At 39.9% G+C, this 20,007-nt stretch overlaps 1 protein-coding gene across 4 annotated transcripts in view; it reads right to left on the bottom strand.

Annotated features, from left to right (window-relative positions):
- LOC26527012 (cholesterol 7-desaturase) overlaps positions 1–20,007 on the bottom strand; it is a 44,933-nt gene that overhangs the window by 10,802 nt on the left and 14,124 nt on the right. For 2 of the 4 annotated variants that reach the window (XM_026977351.1, XM_026977352.1), the window contains exon 3: positions 19,178–19,571. In XM_026977351.1, the coding sequence (XP_026833152.1) occupies positions 19,178–19,571 (394 nt within the window). Of the gene's footprint in view, positions 1–11,862; positions 12,053–19,177; positions 19,572–20,007 lie in introns of those variants that run through there. The other 2 variants (XM_026977360.1, XM_026977353.1) reach the window with 2 other exon arrangements.

Raw genomic sequence — 20,007 nt, 5'->3', positions numbered from 1 at the left:
CAACCTAATTAAATATGAGAGTTGGAAAAATTATGAATTATATTTCAATGCTGTAAGATCGCCTCCACAAAAAAGATGTCGTTCACAGTCCCCTGGTGAAGTTTGTCTTCAGTGCCATAAAAACACGAAAACATTAAAAATGTTTCAAAAAAAAAATAGTTACCTTATAAAAATTGTCTGATGAAAGACAAATTCGAATTAGAATGCTAAGAAGAGAAAATTGAAATTTGAAACGAAAGGTGATTAGGTTGGAATCAGAGTCCGAATAAAACCTACTTTCTCAAATTGACAAAATGAATTTAACGGGAAATGAAAAAATATTGGCGAAAATGCTTCTTAAAGAAAAAAAGGGCGCAAATACAAGATGGAATGATTCGGAAAAATTACTTGCTCAGAGCATATATAACAGGTCCACTTCAACATATACGTTTTTAAGGGACTCGCTTAAATTAAATTTTCCCAGTCCATTATCGGTACAAAAGTGGAACAGCATAAAAAAATTACAGCCGGTAGACAAAGAATTTTTGTACTCAGCCCTGAAAGAAACCATTAAAGAAATGAATGAATCTTAGAAAGAATGCATATTAACTTGTGATGAAGTAGCAATAAAAAAAAAACCTGACTTACAATGTCTGTATCTGTTGATATAATAGATGGACTAGAGCATTTAATTGATCACTCTAATAAAATGGGAAGCCACATTTGCGTATTTGTTATTCGGGGTATTTTAAAAAAATGGAAATTTATATTAAATTATTTCGTCCCCGAAACAAATATTAAAGGCGATAGCTTGAAAAAGCTTATTTATAAATACATTAATATTGTTGAAAATATTGGTTTCAAAGTGAGGGCTGTAGATATGATCAAGGAGGTAACAATAGAAAATGTACCAGACTACTTGAAGTCACCAATGAAAAACCTTACTTTACCTTTAATAATAAAAAATATTATATGTTTTATGACATTCCGCATCTTTTCAAGTCAATAAGGAATAATTTTCTGAAAGCTAATTTTGAAACCTCTGACGGACTGGTTGCCTTTGATGTCATCCGAGAGGTATACGAATTAGATCAGAGATCAGTAACGAGAATGACTAAATTAACAAGAAGTCACGTTAATCCAACTAGATTTGAGCTTATGCGGGTATGTCTGGCAACTCAGACGCTTAATCACACTGTTGCAGCGGCAATTAATACTTGTAATCAAAACAAGCAATTTCATCGCAATAGACCCGAAGTTGCAGCCTCAACTGCTGCATTTGTCCAAAAAGTTAATGATTACTTTGATTGCTTGAATAGCAGAGTTTTAACTGACAAAAACCCCATGAAATGTCCATAGTGTGTCACCAGGACAACGCCAGACCACACACTTCGTTGGTGACTCGTCAAAAGCTACGGGAGCTCGGATGGGAGGTTTTATCGCATCCACCATATAGCCCGTTGAACTCAAAAGAGGCTTTTGAAAAGTGGCTGTCCGAGTTCTTCGCAAATAAGGAGGAGGGCTTCTACGAGGGAGGTATTATGAAGTTGCCGTCTAGATGGAAACAGATTATCGAACAAAACGGCGCATATTTGAACTAAATCCGATCACTGTAACACTTTTTATAAAGCATTGAATAAAGAGCAAAAAAGCGGAAGGGAGATATTTGCCAATCTATTATTACAGATAATTAATATTTATATGTAAACGGTAGCTAGTTCGAGCGGCGATTTAAACTAAAGAACATTAAAACAACTTCTTAAAAAAAATAATAGTCAGGGCATCAACTTTTAAATAATATTTTATTAGCTCATATTACCACGAAATTGACCATCACCAAAAAAAGTGGTTGCATAGTGCAAAACCAATGTATGGCCGTTACGCATCTTATTATTCTAGGGTCTTTGGTAGGACTGTGGATTTTGGAACCGGAGAATGGAGTTATCAAGGCGTAAAGGCTAAAGGAGGCCTATATAAGCAGGTCGAGCGCTGGAAGCGGGACAATCAGGGAAACCGAGAATACGGCGGTTAGCTACCTTCAGTCCGCATACGACAGCAATTATACGACAGCCCAAGTATAAAGCACCAGCAACGCAGTCCACACCATCAAAGACAACGAGAACAGAAGGGCAGCGAGGAAACGGGGTCGTCGGTCATACCCGTCCAGGTACGTCCGCACCAGCTTAAGGAAAGGTTAGGGTGATACGTTGGTTTTTCACTAGGCGTCTTGCAACAGGAACTGCGGCATAAACCGGGAGTTTGTACAGAGCGTAAGTGGGAACTGTACAAGTGTCAGGAAGTTGCGGTAACGATAATGCTTCCCTAAGCCCACAGGCCACCCGCGGAAGTACCTGTGCGAAGCGATCACTTCCACAATGTGTAAACGAGACAAATAAAGATCAAGGAAACGAGAAGTATTGTTACTGGTAAGCGGGTAATCACGTTTAATATAAAGTTGGTGAGACGAACATACGATATCTTCTGAGCTAGCCGCACGTGTCTTGTAGCGAGAAGACCAAAAAAAATTAGTTCGTTACATCTGGCTCCCAAACATCCGCTAAGCTAAAGTTAGAATCCTCTTAAAAAAGAGGATTTCGCATATGTCGCACAGAAGATGCGCTTATCGCTGTCTGGAAGAACATGGGAAAGGCCCTGCCTAAATATTATTATTCCGAAACGGAAAACTCAATCTAGACAGATTTGGAAGCAGCATACTCAGATAGACCAGGTGAAAGCATAAAGCTGAGGAACTCCGAGGGCGAAGACCTTATCGCAATTCTGAGCATGTAGGAAATGCAGCAGGAAGGTCAACGAAGTAATGCAGACCATAATAAGGCCTAATTTAGAAAAAAAAAGGCCCAGCCACGGTACAGGTTTCGTGTAGAAGGTGTGAAGAAACGGATGACCAATGCTGGTCTGGATACCGGCCAGGAACAGACACAAAGAGTGGCTCGAGGAAAAGTGGACGCAGTGGTCCTGGAAACAGAACTCGCGGAATTATTCTCTATGGCTGAAACATCAAGTATAACCGACCATACGATAACCATGAAGGATAACCGATTAAGCAGATATTACATTTAATTACAGAGATGTTAAAAGTATACGAACTCCTGGAAACGGGACTCATAGAGCACACGAGAAGCCCGTAAAGCTCGCCCATAGTCAAGCAGAAAACGGACAAATGGAGACTGTATGTGGGAATTCGGGAAGAATTGCCATATGGGCACTAGAGTACAGGAACGGCTAGTTGAACGTTATGGCTGATGAAGGCAATCAATTACCGATAACGCAGGAGGCAGAGCCAAAGTGGAATGCAGCTGTATCGCAGAAATGCGTGGGAAACGATAACGCAGGAGGCAGAGCCAAAGTGGAATGCACCTGTATCGCAGAAATGCGCGGGAAAGATGTGGTGACCCGAAAATTGTGCGTTCCGCGGAAACTAAAGAAAACCGTCCTGCGCGAGAATCATAACTCCCCATCAGCCGGCCATGTGGGCAGTCGAAAAACAATATCTCGACTAGCAGCCCTAGATTAGACGCAGGGACATACGTACGGAAATGCGAAGAGTGCGCAAGGTTCATACTGAAGCAACGGCAGGCGGCGAGGAAAGTGTTGACACAAATCCTGGAAGAGCCCTGGGCCACAGTAGCAGAAACTCAACGACGTTTTTGACACAAGGCCGCGAGCCAAGGCTACCGAACGCAAAATTTCATAAAAAGATTTATTTCAAAATAAATATAATTATTTTTCAGTATTGTATATTAGTTTGTTTCCAAACTGACTAGAAAATAATAAAATAGAAGGCTGTGGGAAGAAGTTCCTTATAGGTTTTTAAATTTTCAATATTTTATTAAAATAATTTTTAATTATGTTATGTGCCCATTATACCCGTTATTTGTAGCGAAATTGAGTATTTTATTCGTTGAAAACAGGTGAAGAGAGGCATTTCCGGCCTTAACCTTAAATAGGATCACTAGGCAAGTTGATCTAGGCATGTTCATCTGTAAAAAGTCGACATCTTAAAAAAAAAGAGCTAGCAAGATTACAGATTGTGGCCATGCCCACGAACAGTAGAACTTTTATTCCTTATAAGGGCATACTTATTTTGTTAAAAAGCAACTTGTAATTTACAGGTAGAAGGAAGCGCCTAAGTAGAAATTCTTGGTGATGACTGCAAGCCGAGACATCTGTCCATCTGACTGTGGGAATGATCATTGATTTCTCAGAAGCTGTGGCAGGTTCAAGACCTGGTATGCACTTTAGTGACGCTTACGCTCATTATAACAGCTACAAGGCATTTTCGTCATGCCAACTCTACCAACTGTACTTTAAATAAAGGCACTTTTTCTTGGAAGTAATGTTTTTCAAAAAGATTTTCTGATTTCAACAGAGTCAGAAAAAGAATTTTTGCGGAGCCTGCAATCAAACTGAACAATGGAGAAAATTGCTACCAAGTTGCGCCAACCGCCGAAACAATATTCAATGAATATGAACCCGCAAGCACTAAAATATAAGTGCCCGGAGGTTTGCGAAGGTAACTGTACAAAGAGACAGCGCTACCTAGAGCGCACAACAATAATTTTTTTGTATACATATGAAAATGTACAGCGATACATTAAGCAAAAAACCAAACCAATATTAACCAAACAATAAAGTTTCCCCATTAGCGCGTGATCTGTAAAGTCACACAAAAATGTAGGTACAAAAACAAACAAGAGAGAACGATATTGTCGAGTTCCCCTACTATCAGGTACTCGTTACTCAATTAGTGGAAGTGCGAACTAGAAATTTTCACATTTTTCTGGAATATCGAAATAAATGAAAAAAAAAAATTAAAAGATGTTTTAAGCTTGTGGGCGTGGCAGTTTTGCATGTAAGAGTGGGCGTGGCAACATTTGGAAATAAATTTTCGCTGCGTTAATGTCCCTGGAACCTGCATGATTAAGCGTTTTAGCTTTTCAGTTCCTAAGATCATACAGACATGGTCAAATTTACTTGGCTTTTGATCCTGATCAAGAATATATATACTTTATATAGTTAATATGGTCACCTGTTACATGCATGTTTTTAATAAATCCAAAAACAATACGTACGAGCGCAAACCACAAAAACTGAACATATTATATAATATGTTACGTTACGTACACCCTATTTGTGAAATCATAAGACTTTGAAGACTCGCACATAAGACCAGCCAGAATCTAAAGCAGGGGAAGTGGTACAACCATTTCGTTAAACTACATGGAATGCAACCCAGAAAATGCAGTTCGGCAATAAACGGATGTCAGATAACCAGTCCAACGGCCGCAATCGATCCCACGGAAATTCTATCCAGTAACGGGCATAGTTCAGCAACACGGTATTGACTCGCAAAATAGGGGAAATATGAAATATGTCTCCTGAGTGGAAACACTTGGCCTATCAGACCGATGACCAAAGTAGCCAAGAAAAAGTTCTGAGCCGGTATAAAAAGCCTTTAGCCAACTCTGTCTCGAGAGAGTGGAGTTCTTTCTTCTTCTGGAAGGTGTCATACTTGGGAGAAGTTCGTCTAAAGTAAAAGGTCGTGATTTCGTAGTCAATAAGTCCAGAGAACCCGGAGAGGACATATTCACTCCAATCTTGTACAAAGTTCTAGGATTCCAGGGTCCTGTCCTGGAATGACAAGTGGCGGGCCAAAGGACACCTTATAAAGGAAGATTAATTTTTTTCAGTTCAACCGACAGGAAGTAAAGAGGGCGCTTGCAAAGGAAGATCGACAATTCAAAGCAACGTACAAAAAGTCTCAAGATGGGCGGCAAGGAGTCCAACAATACAGCGAATGTGATCAACACCGTAAAAGTGATTGACCACAAAGTCGAGATATTGGGCGTACAGCGTATCCTTGATTTCATTGCGATGTTGTTGGTTCTTATGGCGATATTCAGATTAGTAAAGGCCTACAAGAGGTAGTGCAGCGGCGTAGTGACGTTAACCATGCATTGGAAAAGATTGTCGAGCATTCAGCAGCCTCAATAAGTTGCATCGGGAAAGGCGAAGTCCGTTTAGAATGTGTGAGCAGTGACAATAAAAAAATAAGCAAATTAAACTTGCATAATAATAACCAGCAAACAAAAATTGTGAACCTATTCTTCCCGTTTACGAATACCAGCAAAAACAAAATAATAACAATAGCATCCAAAAACAAGTGTGGGATTCAAGTAATTTGAGAATCAGATAGCGGTCGGAGCATGCCGCAGGGAAGCATACCATACCACCATACTTTTATACATATATAATGTATAAATGTGTATTTTTTTTATGTGTATTACTTATCATTTTTTGCTTACCCTACAATTATTGGTCAACAAATAAATATGTATATCAGCATGCATAACAACCAGGATCCAACGCGCCGAGATCTCATCACTCAGAATTAAGGTGGGGTAAGTTTAACGAACCACAGTTCCCGCATGTTCTTTATGTATCTTTTATATATACAAATATATATAATAGGTTGGAAAATATCTCCCTTCCGCTTTTTTGCTCTTTTTCAATGCCTTATAAAAAGTGTTACAGTGATCGGATTTAGTTCAAATATGCGCCGTTTTGTTCGATAATCTGTTTCCATCTAGATGGCAACTTCATAATACCTCCCTCGTAGAAGCCCCCCTCCTTATTTGCGAAGAACTCGGACAGCCACTTTTCACAAACCTCTTTTGAGTTCAACTTTACACCACCAAGGGCATTCGCCATGGACAGGAACAGGTGGTAATCACTTGGCGCTATGTCCGGGCTATATGGTGGATGCGATAAAACCTCCCATCCGAGCTCCCGTAGCTTCTGACGAGTCATCAACGAAGTGTGTGGTCTGGCGTTGTCCTGGTGGAACACTACACCCTTACTGTTGGCCAATTCTGGACGCTTGTGGTCGATCGCCTGCTTCAAGCGGTCCAGTTGTTCGCAGTAGTTGGTAGAATTAAGCGTCTGGCCATATGGGAGCGGCTCATAGTGGATGATTCCCTTCCAATCCCATCAAACACACAGCAAAACCTTCCTGGCCGTCAATCCCGGCTTGGCCACTGTTTGGGACGATTCACCGGCCTTCGACCACGACCGTTTTCGCTTGATATTGTCGTATGTGGTCCATTTTTCGTCGCCAGTCACCATCCGCTTCAAGAATGGGTCGAGTTCGTTCCGTTTCAGCAGCATATCGCAGGCGTTGATTCGGTCCAGAAGGTTTTTTTGCGTCAAATCATGCGGCACCCAAACATCAAGCTTTTTTTTGTGTCCAGCCTTCTGCAGATGGTTTAAAATGGTTTGGTGACTAACTCCCATATTCTGGGCGATGTCACGAGATGCCACATGCCGGTCTAACTCGATGTATTCCATGATTTGATCGGTATTTGTCGTCACAGGTCTTCCGCCGGCTGGCTTATCCATGGTGTCGTTTTCACCGGCTCTGAATCGTCGAAACCATTCCTCCGCGGTTCGAAGTGATAGAGTACCATCCCCCAAAACACCATTAATGTCACGGAACGTTTCTCTGGCGGATTTGCCTTTAACGAAGGAAAACTTTAAAATAGCGCGAATTTCGGCGTTAGTGAACTCCATGTTTACACGTCTATAACTGTTGAACGCAATATCCAAACTAATCATGCATAGCGTCGTTTTGTAGGTTATGTCAAGACCTTTCAAATTATGTATACCTTTCAAATTATATATTGCCAGATACGAGCTCTGTAGCGCTTTGTACATAGCCGCGAAATTCAAAAGACAAAAAGGCGGAAGGGAGATATTTGCCAAACTAATATTATATACATATTCTTGTATTAGTGGTAACCAAAAAGGGATTAGCCTTAAGGGATACTTTTAATTGTTAGCCTCTTCCAAGGCAATATATCTCATGGATAAAAATAAATAAATGGCAAAAATAAAATGGTAGAAATTAAGATAACTTCTCAGCGGCGAGTATCAGTCTTGTTTTTGATATGCAAAAACAAGAGCCCTCCGAGCGATGTTTGTAGTCGTGAATAACCAACAATTTTTGTTGACGTGTGCACCGTGGTCAAGTGGTGAGTCCGCAAAGGCAATTGTTGTAAACTTCGTAAAGCATTTGTATACTAGCCGTTAATTTTTGTATTATTCGTGGCACAAGCCAGCAATATAGAACCAATAAAGAAATGCATTAACTTAACTACAACAAAAAGAGTATGAGGTTCTTAGGCGAGAAGTATGGTAGGTCAGAAGTGATGACATAACGTTTGACGGACAGCCTTCACAAAAGGATATCGTTTTGCGTGTGTAGAGGAGGGAATGTGGCCGAAACTTTGTCCGATCGTTTTACCATCAAGTTAACAGCTAAGCTTGTGGGGCACTGTGGAGCTTGTGGGGCACTGACGAACGGTACGAATGTAATTATTTTTACAGGCACTTCATATATTTATGCTCGTTATGTTGGAGAGGCGAGATGCTTACCAATATCCCACGACCAAATACGACGAACTTACGCTGGCAACCTGGTGCCTGAACATCGGATGCCTCTCGCTCGGCCCAGACACGGGCACTAATATGCCGACGTAACACATACCCCGAAAGTCATAGCTGTGGAGTGATATTTTGAGACAAAGCACAGATGTATATTTTTTACATCTGTTTTATTTAATATCTTCCTAACCCAGGGTCCATCGCGATGTAATCTCACCGCCCGGATAGAAAGGGGTGAGTTTTCCGGAACCTAGTTCCTGTTACTTTTAAATACATATATATACCATTACCATGCGCTTTTTATATATATTATTATCAGTATGTACAATAATATTATAACTACATTTTGATGTCCTATTTGTAGCCGAATGTAGCTGTTCTTCAGTTTTTGTATGATTTTATTTATCATACTCTCTTTATCAGAGAGACACATGCTCCCTCAAAAAGAGCGTTACTACACGAATAATGTGCCCAGAGCATGTTAATCCTAATTGGCCTGCTACATATTTTACGCATCTACGAAAACAGTTCTTTCACAGTTCATTCACAAGTACTCTTTTTAATGAATTTATAATGTGAGAAAGAATATCGAAGATTGCATAAGTAAAACAATAATAAGGGGGAACTGGTATATCTTGAGGAAGGAGATCAATAAACATGGCATTACTTTTGACTAACAACATGAACAGAAAAGTATGGCGCGTACCGCAACAATCTATTTGGCACGAAGGAGTGAAGGGGAAGGTATGTGGCCAAACACAGCCCGTTTATGTTACGATTAAGAGACCGCTTAGCTTGCGGTAAGGGGGCAGTGTGGACATAAGACAGACGGACTTTACGATTTCTATATATTATTCCAGCCAGCATGCCTGACGCAACTTCTTCGGAACAAGTCCTTCGAAGGGTATGGTATGGCAACAGTAATAGAAAGCGTTTTCGACCCTATAAACTATATAGTTTATATAAATTAATACATTTCGGAGTCGATTTACTATAGTAGCAAGGCTAAGTACATTATTTTTTAATATGATATCTAGCCCTACACCCTAGAACTGTTGACTTAGCGCCTTGTGTAAATTGCCAAATATTAGTGCCCAACAAATCGAGGTGCAGGAGAGCTGCCTAGCAACAGCGAAGAAGGCTGGAATGCAGGTGGAGTCAAGGGCAGCCAGATCAAACAAATTCTCTGAGCTAGCCATTGCGGAGCTTTCTATCTCTTTAGAGGAAGCTTAATTGGAGTCCTGTCGTGAAGGATCAGTATTCTGCATTCATGAAGGAGTATTTGGAGTATTTCATCCCCGATCAGTTCTTGCCGATACTTCTTACCGCATCACTGTGTCATGAAAGAAGATAGCTCTACAACTAAGCTTCCAGGCGTCTTTGACGGATCAGCGTCTACTTCTTCTGGCTACTCCCTTAATGATCTGTTGATGTCGGGTCCAGTCATCCAGCCCAAGCTGTGTCATACATTAATCCGGTATCGTATCTCTGTGTAAGGATTTCGCACGAGGACATCTACTTCAACTGCATTTTATGGAGAGACTCATCAACAGAAGAGATTAAAGTGTATAAACTAAACACAGTTACGTACGGCACCAAGCCAGCATCCTACTTGTCTGTCGATGGATGAGCAGACAGCATTTACGATTGAAGCAGAAGTTCTTCGTCGCGACTTCTACGTGGATGATGCTAAAATTCTTGCTAGAGGCCACTGTAAGCTGAGGAAATGGTGCTCCAATACTCCGTTAGTACTAGAGGATGTACCCAAGGAGGACAGAGAGTTATACTTGAAATTTATATAATCGCAAATTGTAAAATCTTCCTGCATCAGCTCTGTAAGGAAAAGTGAGGCTCAAAATACCAAATGGCTCGATATTTGCAGAAGACTTGGAAGAATATGACGTGTTGAATTCCCACGTTTTGTGCTGGACTCACATCCAGATCTTAAAATTCATGGGTTTTGCGATGCTAGCCTGGAGGCTTACAGTGCTTGTGTCTACTTTGTGTGAAAGGAGAACAGCGTTCCAGCCCATTGCTCTCTCCAGAGGTGCTCTTCCCTCTGAGCACTGCGAGTTCCCGGTCTGGATACACGGACCGTCCTTTCTAATCGGGTCAGAATAAGATTTGTTATCTGCCGGTCTTCTCACTGAGAAGCCACTGCCTGAGCTTTGTCGAAGTGTATTACTGACAAAATCTCCGTATGTGGACATAACCATTTGCTCTAAATTTGCAAACTCCTTTATTTAGCTGCAGCGTGTATTCGCTTGTGCCTACAAGTTTTGCAATAAACTTGCACGGTAGCGGACCTTGAAAAAGGAATTCAGCTGATGCTGCGGCTAGTTCAGCACACTCATCTATGGGAGGACATAATATACAATCATTAAGGATTAACTGAACTGTTTCCCCATCCAGTTCTTTAGGTTCTCTGTCGCCTTTCCTGGATCAGTTCGACCTTCTTCGAGTAGACGGGCGACTAAGGAATTCTTCGCTGGATTTCAATGGCTAGCACCCAACGATAGTGCCAAGATCCCATCCAGTGACGGCAATTATTTTGCATTACATTACCATCTTCGTACCGGCCCTAGAGCTCTTCTTGGTACGATTTGGTCCAAATATTGGCCTATTCGGCTAATGTGAAACACATTATGGCGGATCTTCCGAATAAGCGACTTGACTGATCGCATGCGTTTCAGGTAACTGGAGTCGATTTCTTCAATAAAGTGCTACGTTTGCGTATTTATGTTTATTATGTATATTTTACAATGCTGTGCACCTGGAGCTTATCCAGGATCTCTCCACAATAGCATTTCTCCACGTCTCAAGCGCCTTATATGCATAAGGCTAAAGCCTAAACAAATTTGGTCAGCCAACACCACTAATTTTGTCGGCGCCAGAAACGAGCTACTGGAAATAAAGCGCCTTTTCCTTAGCAGTGATCACCAGAAGTCGGTGCTTGATTTTTATCTATCTGAAACTATCGATTGGCATTTCATCCCTCCAAGTTCGCCCCATTTTGGTGGGCTTTGGGAAGCGGCAGGTGAAAACGGCCAAGCATCATACAACCGCTTGGATGCATGGCAGCGCGTGTCCTATTTGCAGCAAATCTTCTAGTCTAAGTGGAAGAAAGAGTATCTAACGGTCAAAGTGGCGAACTCCAAGGCCTGTTCGGTCGGTGAACGACATTGTTCTTGTTATGGACGAAAGTCTATTGCCAATGAAGTGGCCCCTAGGTTGAGATGCCGTACCAAAAACATCATCAGAAGAGACAAGATCTGCAGTGAACAAGCTGTGTCTGCTGCCTCTTTAGGACTCTGTTGAAAGCGTGACTTCCAACGGGGGGACCGTGTCGGGCCACGCAGCCGGCAGCATTAAACAAAACCAATTGTAATAGTTAAAATTATCGTAAATCAATCATTGTTCTCCTCTTGCTCATTTATTTCGTTATTTATCTAAGAAACCGTTTGTATACATTCTTATCTTTACGCTCATCTTTGCACAGATCGCTCGGAGGGATAAACTCTCTCTCATCTTTAATCTCAGTCGTTTACATACTCCGCCTACATAAAAACGTTTTTTTTCCGCTGATTTGGCCCTTTTGCTGTCAAATAAACTAAACCAAACCAAAATATTATTTAAACAGTAAGTGTTATTAAATCAAGGGCTTAAGAAAAGCTCATTGGCTAAACCCAATATTAGATTTGCATTACGCAACTGCTTATAACAGACCTCACCGATGAGGAAGAAATCTGCAATGTCATCGATAGAGAACATCACAGAGCTCACAGAAACCCCAAAGAAGTTCGCATCCAACTCCTTGAGAAGGATTATTTCATAAGATCTGCGGACCAGCTTGGCACTACGGTACTACGGACCAGCTCAGACGTCTTTGTAGAGATCCAGGCGTCCACACGGACAGACGGACATGGCCAGAAAAGTTGAAAATTAACAAATTTCAAATCATTTTTCAAAAGTGTGGACGTGGCAGCTTTGGACGGTTTGTGGGCGTTAAAGTAGGCGTGGCAAACATCATTTAATAAACTTGCGCTGCGTCTATGTCTCTGGAATCTGCACGCCTAATCTCAACTTTTTAGCTTTTATAGTTCTTGCGATCTCGACGTTCATACGACGGACAGACAGATGAACAGATGGACGGACAGACGTACATGACCAGTTTGACTCGGCTATTGGTCGTGATCAAAAATATATATACTTTATCTGGTCGGAAACGCTTCCTTTTGCCTGTTACATACTTTTCAATGAATCAGTATACCCTTTTATTCTACGAGTAACAGGTATAAAAATTATGAATGAAAAAAAAAAATAAATAAAATAATAAAATAATTAATAAGAAAAAAGTGTGAGTATGTAAGAAATAAGATTATGATATTGGAAACGAAGAATAATGATTAAAACGTGAATCATTTGATTCTGTGACAACGACCCGATGCGGTAGGGATGCTACCCTATGGAGTTGGCATTCCCAAAAAGTTCGCAAAAGTTAAAATAAAATAAAAAGTTAGCCAACCTGCCGCGGCGATTTTCGCAACCGAACTGAATTCGCGGTCCCAAAAGGCTGCGATCAATCAATAACCACGATAATCCGCTGCAGGTTATTTAAGCTACCCACCATGTTGTGGTGCCAACATAAAAAATTTATAAAAATCCGATAGCCGCTGCGGCAATAAATAAATTTGCGAGCGGAAAAATATTATGACAAAACAAAATATTACCTTAGTAGGCGAAAAGCCAAAACGGAAAACTAACGCAAATGAAAAGAAAGGAAAGTTAACCACAAACAACAACAGTTCACAACGTACAACACTATCACAAATAAAAAATAAAATATAGCAATCTAAGCAACAAAAACGAATTAAATTTTAATTTTAGAATACTGTAAGAAGTTAATGCGGAAAAATAACATAAAGGAAGAAGGAAAGGAACCAGGCAAATAGGGGGTGAGTGAAACTTTTTCACAAATTTCCCTGAATATAGGAAGTTCTAAGTCACTTAGATGCCACGATCATGGCTTTGACGACCCCGGCAACAGGGTTAGTACCTTAGAGACGGATAACGAGAAGCATAATCAAGCTACTACTTTTCGAGGTGTATCCCAAGAATTACGTTTATTGGATTGATACAGACCAATCAGGTGGTTCGTGAGAAGTCCATTTATGGGTCGATCCTAAGCGCTGATTCAGCGCTTTATGCCTACACTGTGCAAGGTGATGATTGGCCAAAGATTAAGTGGGTGCTATGCAAATAAACGCCTGGAGTACGAACTCACACGAATGACTCAAGGGAATCAACAACTTGATGACTTCTCTATTTTAAAATTAATAACCACTTTTCTCTTATCATGAATCGTATTAAAAGCATGAACTTCTCCACAAAGGTGGAAAACGCTTTTATTCATAAGCCAAGAGAAATGCATTAAATTCATTCATTAGCGGGCATAAGACGTTCTCAATTTGAAAAATTGCACAAAATGGAGACAAGAAACCCCACACCGAAATTCCCCACGTTCGGATCATCCTTTAACTCGAATTATCGACCAACGATATTCCCTTTAATAAGCGGAACAACATGGAAATTTTCGTCCCCGACCAGCGCAACAATTTTTTTGATCAGGTCGCTTTGAGCTTTTTCCCGTATATTAATAGGTGGGGTCTCTTGCCCCAGCTCTGCTTGGTTGTTTTCCGCCTCTGCTAAGATGGTTATCAGTGGTACTCCTAGTTTGTTCGCTTCTTATGTTGTTACGGTTGATCTTTGGCATATTAATGGGCTAAGCTTACGTTTAATCTGGATGTAGCGATCCTTACAAGTCATTTTGCGCTACAGCAGTTGACAACGAATTCGCAATATTGGTAGTTGGTGTAGTTGTTGGTGGTTCTTTTACTGCGATAGCAGAAATTGTAGCACTGCTAGTTGTTGAAGCGTCTACCATCGAAGCCGGCGATGGTGGGGTTTGGCATTAGTAACTCCATAATGTAGGAGTTGGGGTGAACAGAGTGGGTGAAAAAGAGCTCGCTCTCTTGCTGTCGACGGTCAGTAGAGCCGGGTTGCTCTTTGTTGATTTGTTTTCTACGTTGATATCGCGTATTGAGAAGTAAGAGTAACATCCGTTTCTTTGTTGTACGGAGCTAGTTACCGCCTCAGCATACGCCCTCGGCGGTCCCCCGCCGAAACCCCGCCGAAACCCCCTCGACAGCCAGAGGCTTAAGTGTCGCCTCAGCAATTACCCTCGGCGGTCCCCGCCGAGACCCCCCTTCGACAATCAAAGATTCAGATGACGTCCACAAGTATTTGGTATCGGAAGGCACTTGAAATGCTGAGCCGCTACAAACATCGGGGTTCACCCGATACCCCTCACCACAGAACTGCATCCGCTCCAATTCCACTTTTCGGCCAGATCAGCACTTTAAGTAAACAAATGTAACAAGCAAAGCTGAGAATAACCAACGAATAAAATATAGATTCATTCTGAAAATCGAAAGCAAGCCGAACGGACGTATTGATTCTTAATTAAAATCCCAAATTAAATACCCAAACTTAAGACACTCTGCAACTCCCTGCAACTTAATAAGAACCTACTTATCATAACTGGCGCAGTCGGCAGCCCTTGGCCTAAGGACGGATTCAACAGGAACGAAGGATTCGTGACGACCAAGGATGTGGAAAATTATTTTAACAATAGCATTGTAAGGAAGAAATAAAAACAGTGAGTAGAGTGTTGTGAGTGAAATGGAGGTTTTTTTTAAAAAAAAAAAAATAAATAAATAATAATAATAAATCGCAAGTAAAACAAAATATGGCAAACGAAATGAATAAAACAAACAAATGCAAGAAGAAATAAAATAGTAAAATCACAATTAAAGAAAAATAATACAAATGTGGAAAAGAATAAAAGCAAAAAACAAATGAAAAAAAATAAGAATTAAATGGAAATAATAAGTTAAAATAACAAGGTGAAAGGGAGTAGAAGAGAAGTAATTTGGAAATTTAAAATCAAGAAGAAATTGAGAAAACGAAATTCATTATGAAAAAAAAATAAAAATACAAGAAAAAAATTGTGGAAGAAATAAATCAATTTAAAGTTACGGTCGACGATAAAATGCACGGGAAAAAGTTTGGTTCGATCGGACGAATGGTCAGTGGCGGATGTTGGCAGGCGGTTCGCGTCGAACGGCTCAAGCAGACGAACGACCGTCGGCAAGCGACAATGGTTGTCGGCGGTTCGATGCAACGAGAAGTTCGCCGAGCGAACGGTCGTCGGTCGACGTCAGGCCAGACGGTTCGGGCGCTCGGAGTTAGAAGGTCGGTGCAACAAAAGTTCGATGGTACGATGCGGTAGGAGAACGGTCGTATGTAACGGTTCGATGGAATCGAACGTTGCATACAAGTACAGGGGCGGATCGAAAAACACCGCGGGTCCTGAAGTAGAGGAAATTAAGTAAATTGAGGCTCGTTCGCATGTATTAGGCAGGACGCTGTGAAAACAGTGTGGCTGCTTAGCGTGAGGACGAGACCAAAAGAAATAATTAAAGAATAGGATAGCCATTCACATGTATTAGGCGGCGCACTGTAACGCACAGGGCGGCCGCTTAGCGTAGGAATGGATATTCGTATATTGAGGAAAAATTAAAGGTGCGAAATAAAGAAAATACAACGGAATAAATAAATTTGGAAGAAATATCGAAAAAATAATAATAAAAATTACTGCACATACAAAATAATAATAATAAAAAAAAAAAAAAAAGAAATTAAGCAATCCAGCCATGCACATGTATTGGGCGGCGCACTGTAACGCACAGGGCGGCTGCCTAGCGTAGGTATTGCTGGGGGTTGGAAAAATTACACAGTACGTGAGAGAAAAGGGGAAACACCGAAGTGCAATGACTGTCCGCATTTGGTTCCGAGGCTGTATCGCACAGCCGACGAGCTAGCTTCAGCATGCACGGTGGAATAGACAAGACGGGGATGCCTTAGCAATGACTGTCCGCAATTGGCTGTGAAGCTGTATGGCACAGCTGAACAGCTAGCTTCAGCATGCAGGGTATTTTAAAGAATAAAGTATCGAAAAAAAAAAAAAAAAAAAAATAATAAAAGTAATAATAATAATAATAAAATATAATAATAACAAAATAGTACATATTAAACACCACCCAATAAAAAGACAAATAAAGCAAGCGACATTTATTTTGAAAGCCCATTTTGTTAAAATAATATTCAATGTTGAAGAGTTATTCATGATAATTAATTACAGAAGCTCCATTTCACACACGGACACTTGAGGACTCACTAATTAAATAATCACATAATCACATCGTAGAAGAAGCCGAAACCAGAGATTTAGTTAAATCACTGCAGAACAAACTGCAGATGATAAAAGCAAGATTAGAAAGCATATGTCCCAAACGTAGGAAAACAAGAGGATTAATCAATGGATTAGGGTCAGTTATAAAATCAGTAACAGGAAACTTAGATGCGGAAGACGCAATAAGGTTAGAGGAAGAAATAAGGAAAATGAAAGAAGAGAAAGAGAGATTAAGAGAAAGCATGAGTTCGCAGGAAAAGACAAGTAGCAAGGTTAGCATTATGTTCAGGAACTTGACAAGATATATAAATGAGGAGCAAATTAGGGTAAATACATTCTTAAATAATTATAGAAACGGAATAAGCAAGACATTTATTGAAGAAGACAAGAGGATCTATAGATTAGAATACATTGATAGAATTTCATTAACGATTGATATGCTAGGGTTAAACTTAAATGATGTTGCCGAGAGCTTATTATTGGCTAAGATAGGTGTAATTTCAAGATTCATATTCGACAGGCAAGAAGCAAGCAAATGTATGCAAGAGCTAGAAGAGCAGGATGTACATTTAATTTCAGAGGAACACATGTATTAATTCTTAGACCTAAGAGCCATAATGAACAGAACGGATATCATATTTTCAATTAGATTACCTATTTTTAAGAAAGAAATATTTTCGCTGCGAAGAATAATCGCACTCCCAATGAATAACACAGAATTTGTAATAACACCAAATTATTTGGCGATTTATGAAGACGAAATGTATTATTATAAGAAAAAATGTCAGTTTATAAGGAATATATATATATGTAAGAACGACAAGATTGTAAACCAAGCTAATGAAAAATGTATAAGAAGGCTGATAGGTGGAAGAGAGGCGGAATGTGAGACGAAGGATGCAGGATTCATCACCGCGATATTCGAACCAGAGGCTGGGTACATCGCGATATTTAATGGAGAAAACGTGAAACTACAAACAGATTGCGGACCGGAGAGGACATTGAATGGATCGGCCTTAATAAAATTTAGCCATTGCAAGACAATGGTGAACAACGTCCAATACGAGGCAGTGGAGAAGCTTGGCGCAGCTGAATTAAAGCTGGATATACCACGGATAGAGACGATCAAGAAAAACAGGACAACCCATCGAGCCTGAGATTCGATCGAGCGTCTAAGATCATACACCAATAGTTATCCCTACCCCACTAACATAAGAGAGGAGGTGGATAAACAAATTGTAGAACTCATGCGTGGTGGAATAATCTCCTAGTATGGGTAGTTCACAAAAAACCTAAGCAGAATGGAGAAAACCAATATCGCAAAAAAAAACAAAGAGCTTAACACTTATATCGATTAACACAAATAAAGATGACTTTGAATTAAAATTAAATTAAAAAAAAAAACAATTCAAACAGTGCTTGTGGTTCTCGCCTTGCAAGCCCACTTAAATACCTAGTATATATATATATATGTATACATAATGTATACATATATATATATATATATACTAGGTATAGTATACTATAGTATAGTATATATATTATATTGAAAGTAATAGAAAATATATCAAGATAGAATGCTATAGTCGAATTCCCCGATTATCAGATACCAGTCACTCAGCTAGTGAAAGTGCAAAAGGGAAATTTCAAAATTTTCTGGAATATCGGTAGAAATTAAATAAAACTTCGAAGTTTTTAAAAAGTTTTCGAGTGTGAGTGTTGTGTGTTTGTGGGCGTTAGAGTGGGAGTGGCAAAAAGTTGTTTGGCATATCTATAGAAATTTACAAGATGTATTAAAAAATGAAAAAATATCCCAACATTTCTCAAAAGTTTTGTTTTCTATTATTCGGTAAGTGGGCATTAAAGTGGACGTGGCAACATTTGGAAACAAACTTGCGCTGCATTTAAGTCTCTGGAAGCTGAATGCTCAACATCCTAGCTTTTGTAGTTCCTGAGATCAAGGCGTTCATACGGACAGATGAACAGACGGACGGACAGACATACGGACGGACATACGGACGGACAGACGAACATGGCCAGATCGACTCGGCTATTGATCATGATCAAGAATATACATATGTACTTTATATGGTCGGGAACGTTTCCTTCTGCCAGTTATATACTTTTCAACGAATCTAGTATACCCTTTTACTCTACGAGAAACGGGTATAATAATAGAAAGAAATCATCGAACTATAAAAGCTAGACAGCATGCAGATTCAAACCATCCAGAACTGCCACAAACATACTCTTGAAAAATGTTTTGATTTTTTATCAGTAATGAAAATATCGGTTTGGAAAAAAGTATTTGCCAAAAATGTTAAGTGGAGTTTTATTTTATTAGGACTATAGTAGTACAAGGACAATAGTAGTCTAATAACAATAAAAATAATTACATTAAATTTTTAAGACATAACATACCTGATGTGCTATATGGAATATTTATGCATAATCCGTCTGTCCCTCGAAAACTCCATTTATGAAAAGGGCATATAACACAGTCGTCAACAACGCTTCCACCAACACCCAAGTTAGCTCCTAAATGAGGGCAATATGCATCCAGTATAAAAACGATACCTTTTTGTGTGCGAAAGATGACTAGATCTTCCCCTAAACATGATACACAAGTTGTTTCCCCAGCTTTAAGCTGAGACGATTTAAGGATACCATACCAACCATTTGGATAAGGGGGAGGTAGTTCGATGATTTTTTGAATTTTAACTTTTCTTAACCGATTTATTGTATCTCGTTTGGGATTGTATCGAATGACATTTTCTGTTTTTCTTAAAAATGAATATTTTTCGTTGTCCAGATCCTAAAGAGGTTAAAAAGACAAGTTATTTATCATGTAAGGAACTTACTGGTTAAGTATTAACAAGAGAAAACGCTTAAGTAGATTTCCCTGACTATCAAATACCCGTTACTCTTTGTTACTATTTGTATTTAGCGATTTCGAACGAATAGATCTTATGTTGATTGTTAGAGCATTGATGCGCGTATGTATGAGTTACGAAAGTGAGTGTTTTTGAGAAATAAAGTGCATAGCACTAAGACAGAAGTGCTGGCGCGTGAATACAAGAGAGAGAGAGATGGAGCGCGTGGAGAGCTCAGATGCTCACGAAGCTTATATGCTTAGATAAGGCAAGCTTAGATGCTTAGATTGGCAAAGAATATAAACCAAATTTAAGAAACTGTCGGCGGCCGCGAGACCCGACATACTTCCCCGTTGGAAGCGTGGCTTTCAACACCAT

The sequence above is a fragment of the Drosophila erecta genome, unplaced genomic scaffold (assembly GCF_003286155.1).
Source record: "Drosophila erecta strain 14021-0224.00,06,07 unplaced genomic scaffold, DereRS2 tig00000021-arrow-pilon, whole genome shotgun sequence".
NCBI lineage: Eukaryota > Metazoa > Arthropoda > Insecta > Diptera > Drosophilidae > Drosophila > Drosophila erecta.
This window is presented reverse-complemented; position numbering and strand designations above follow the sequence as displayed.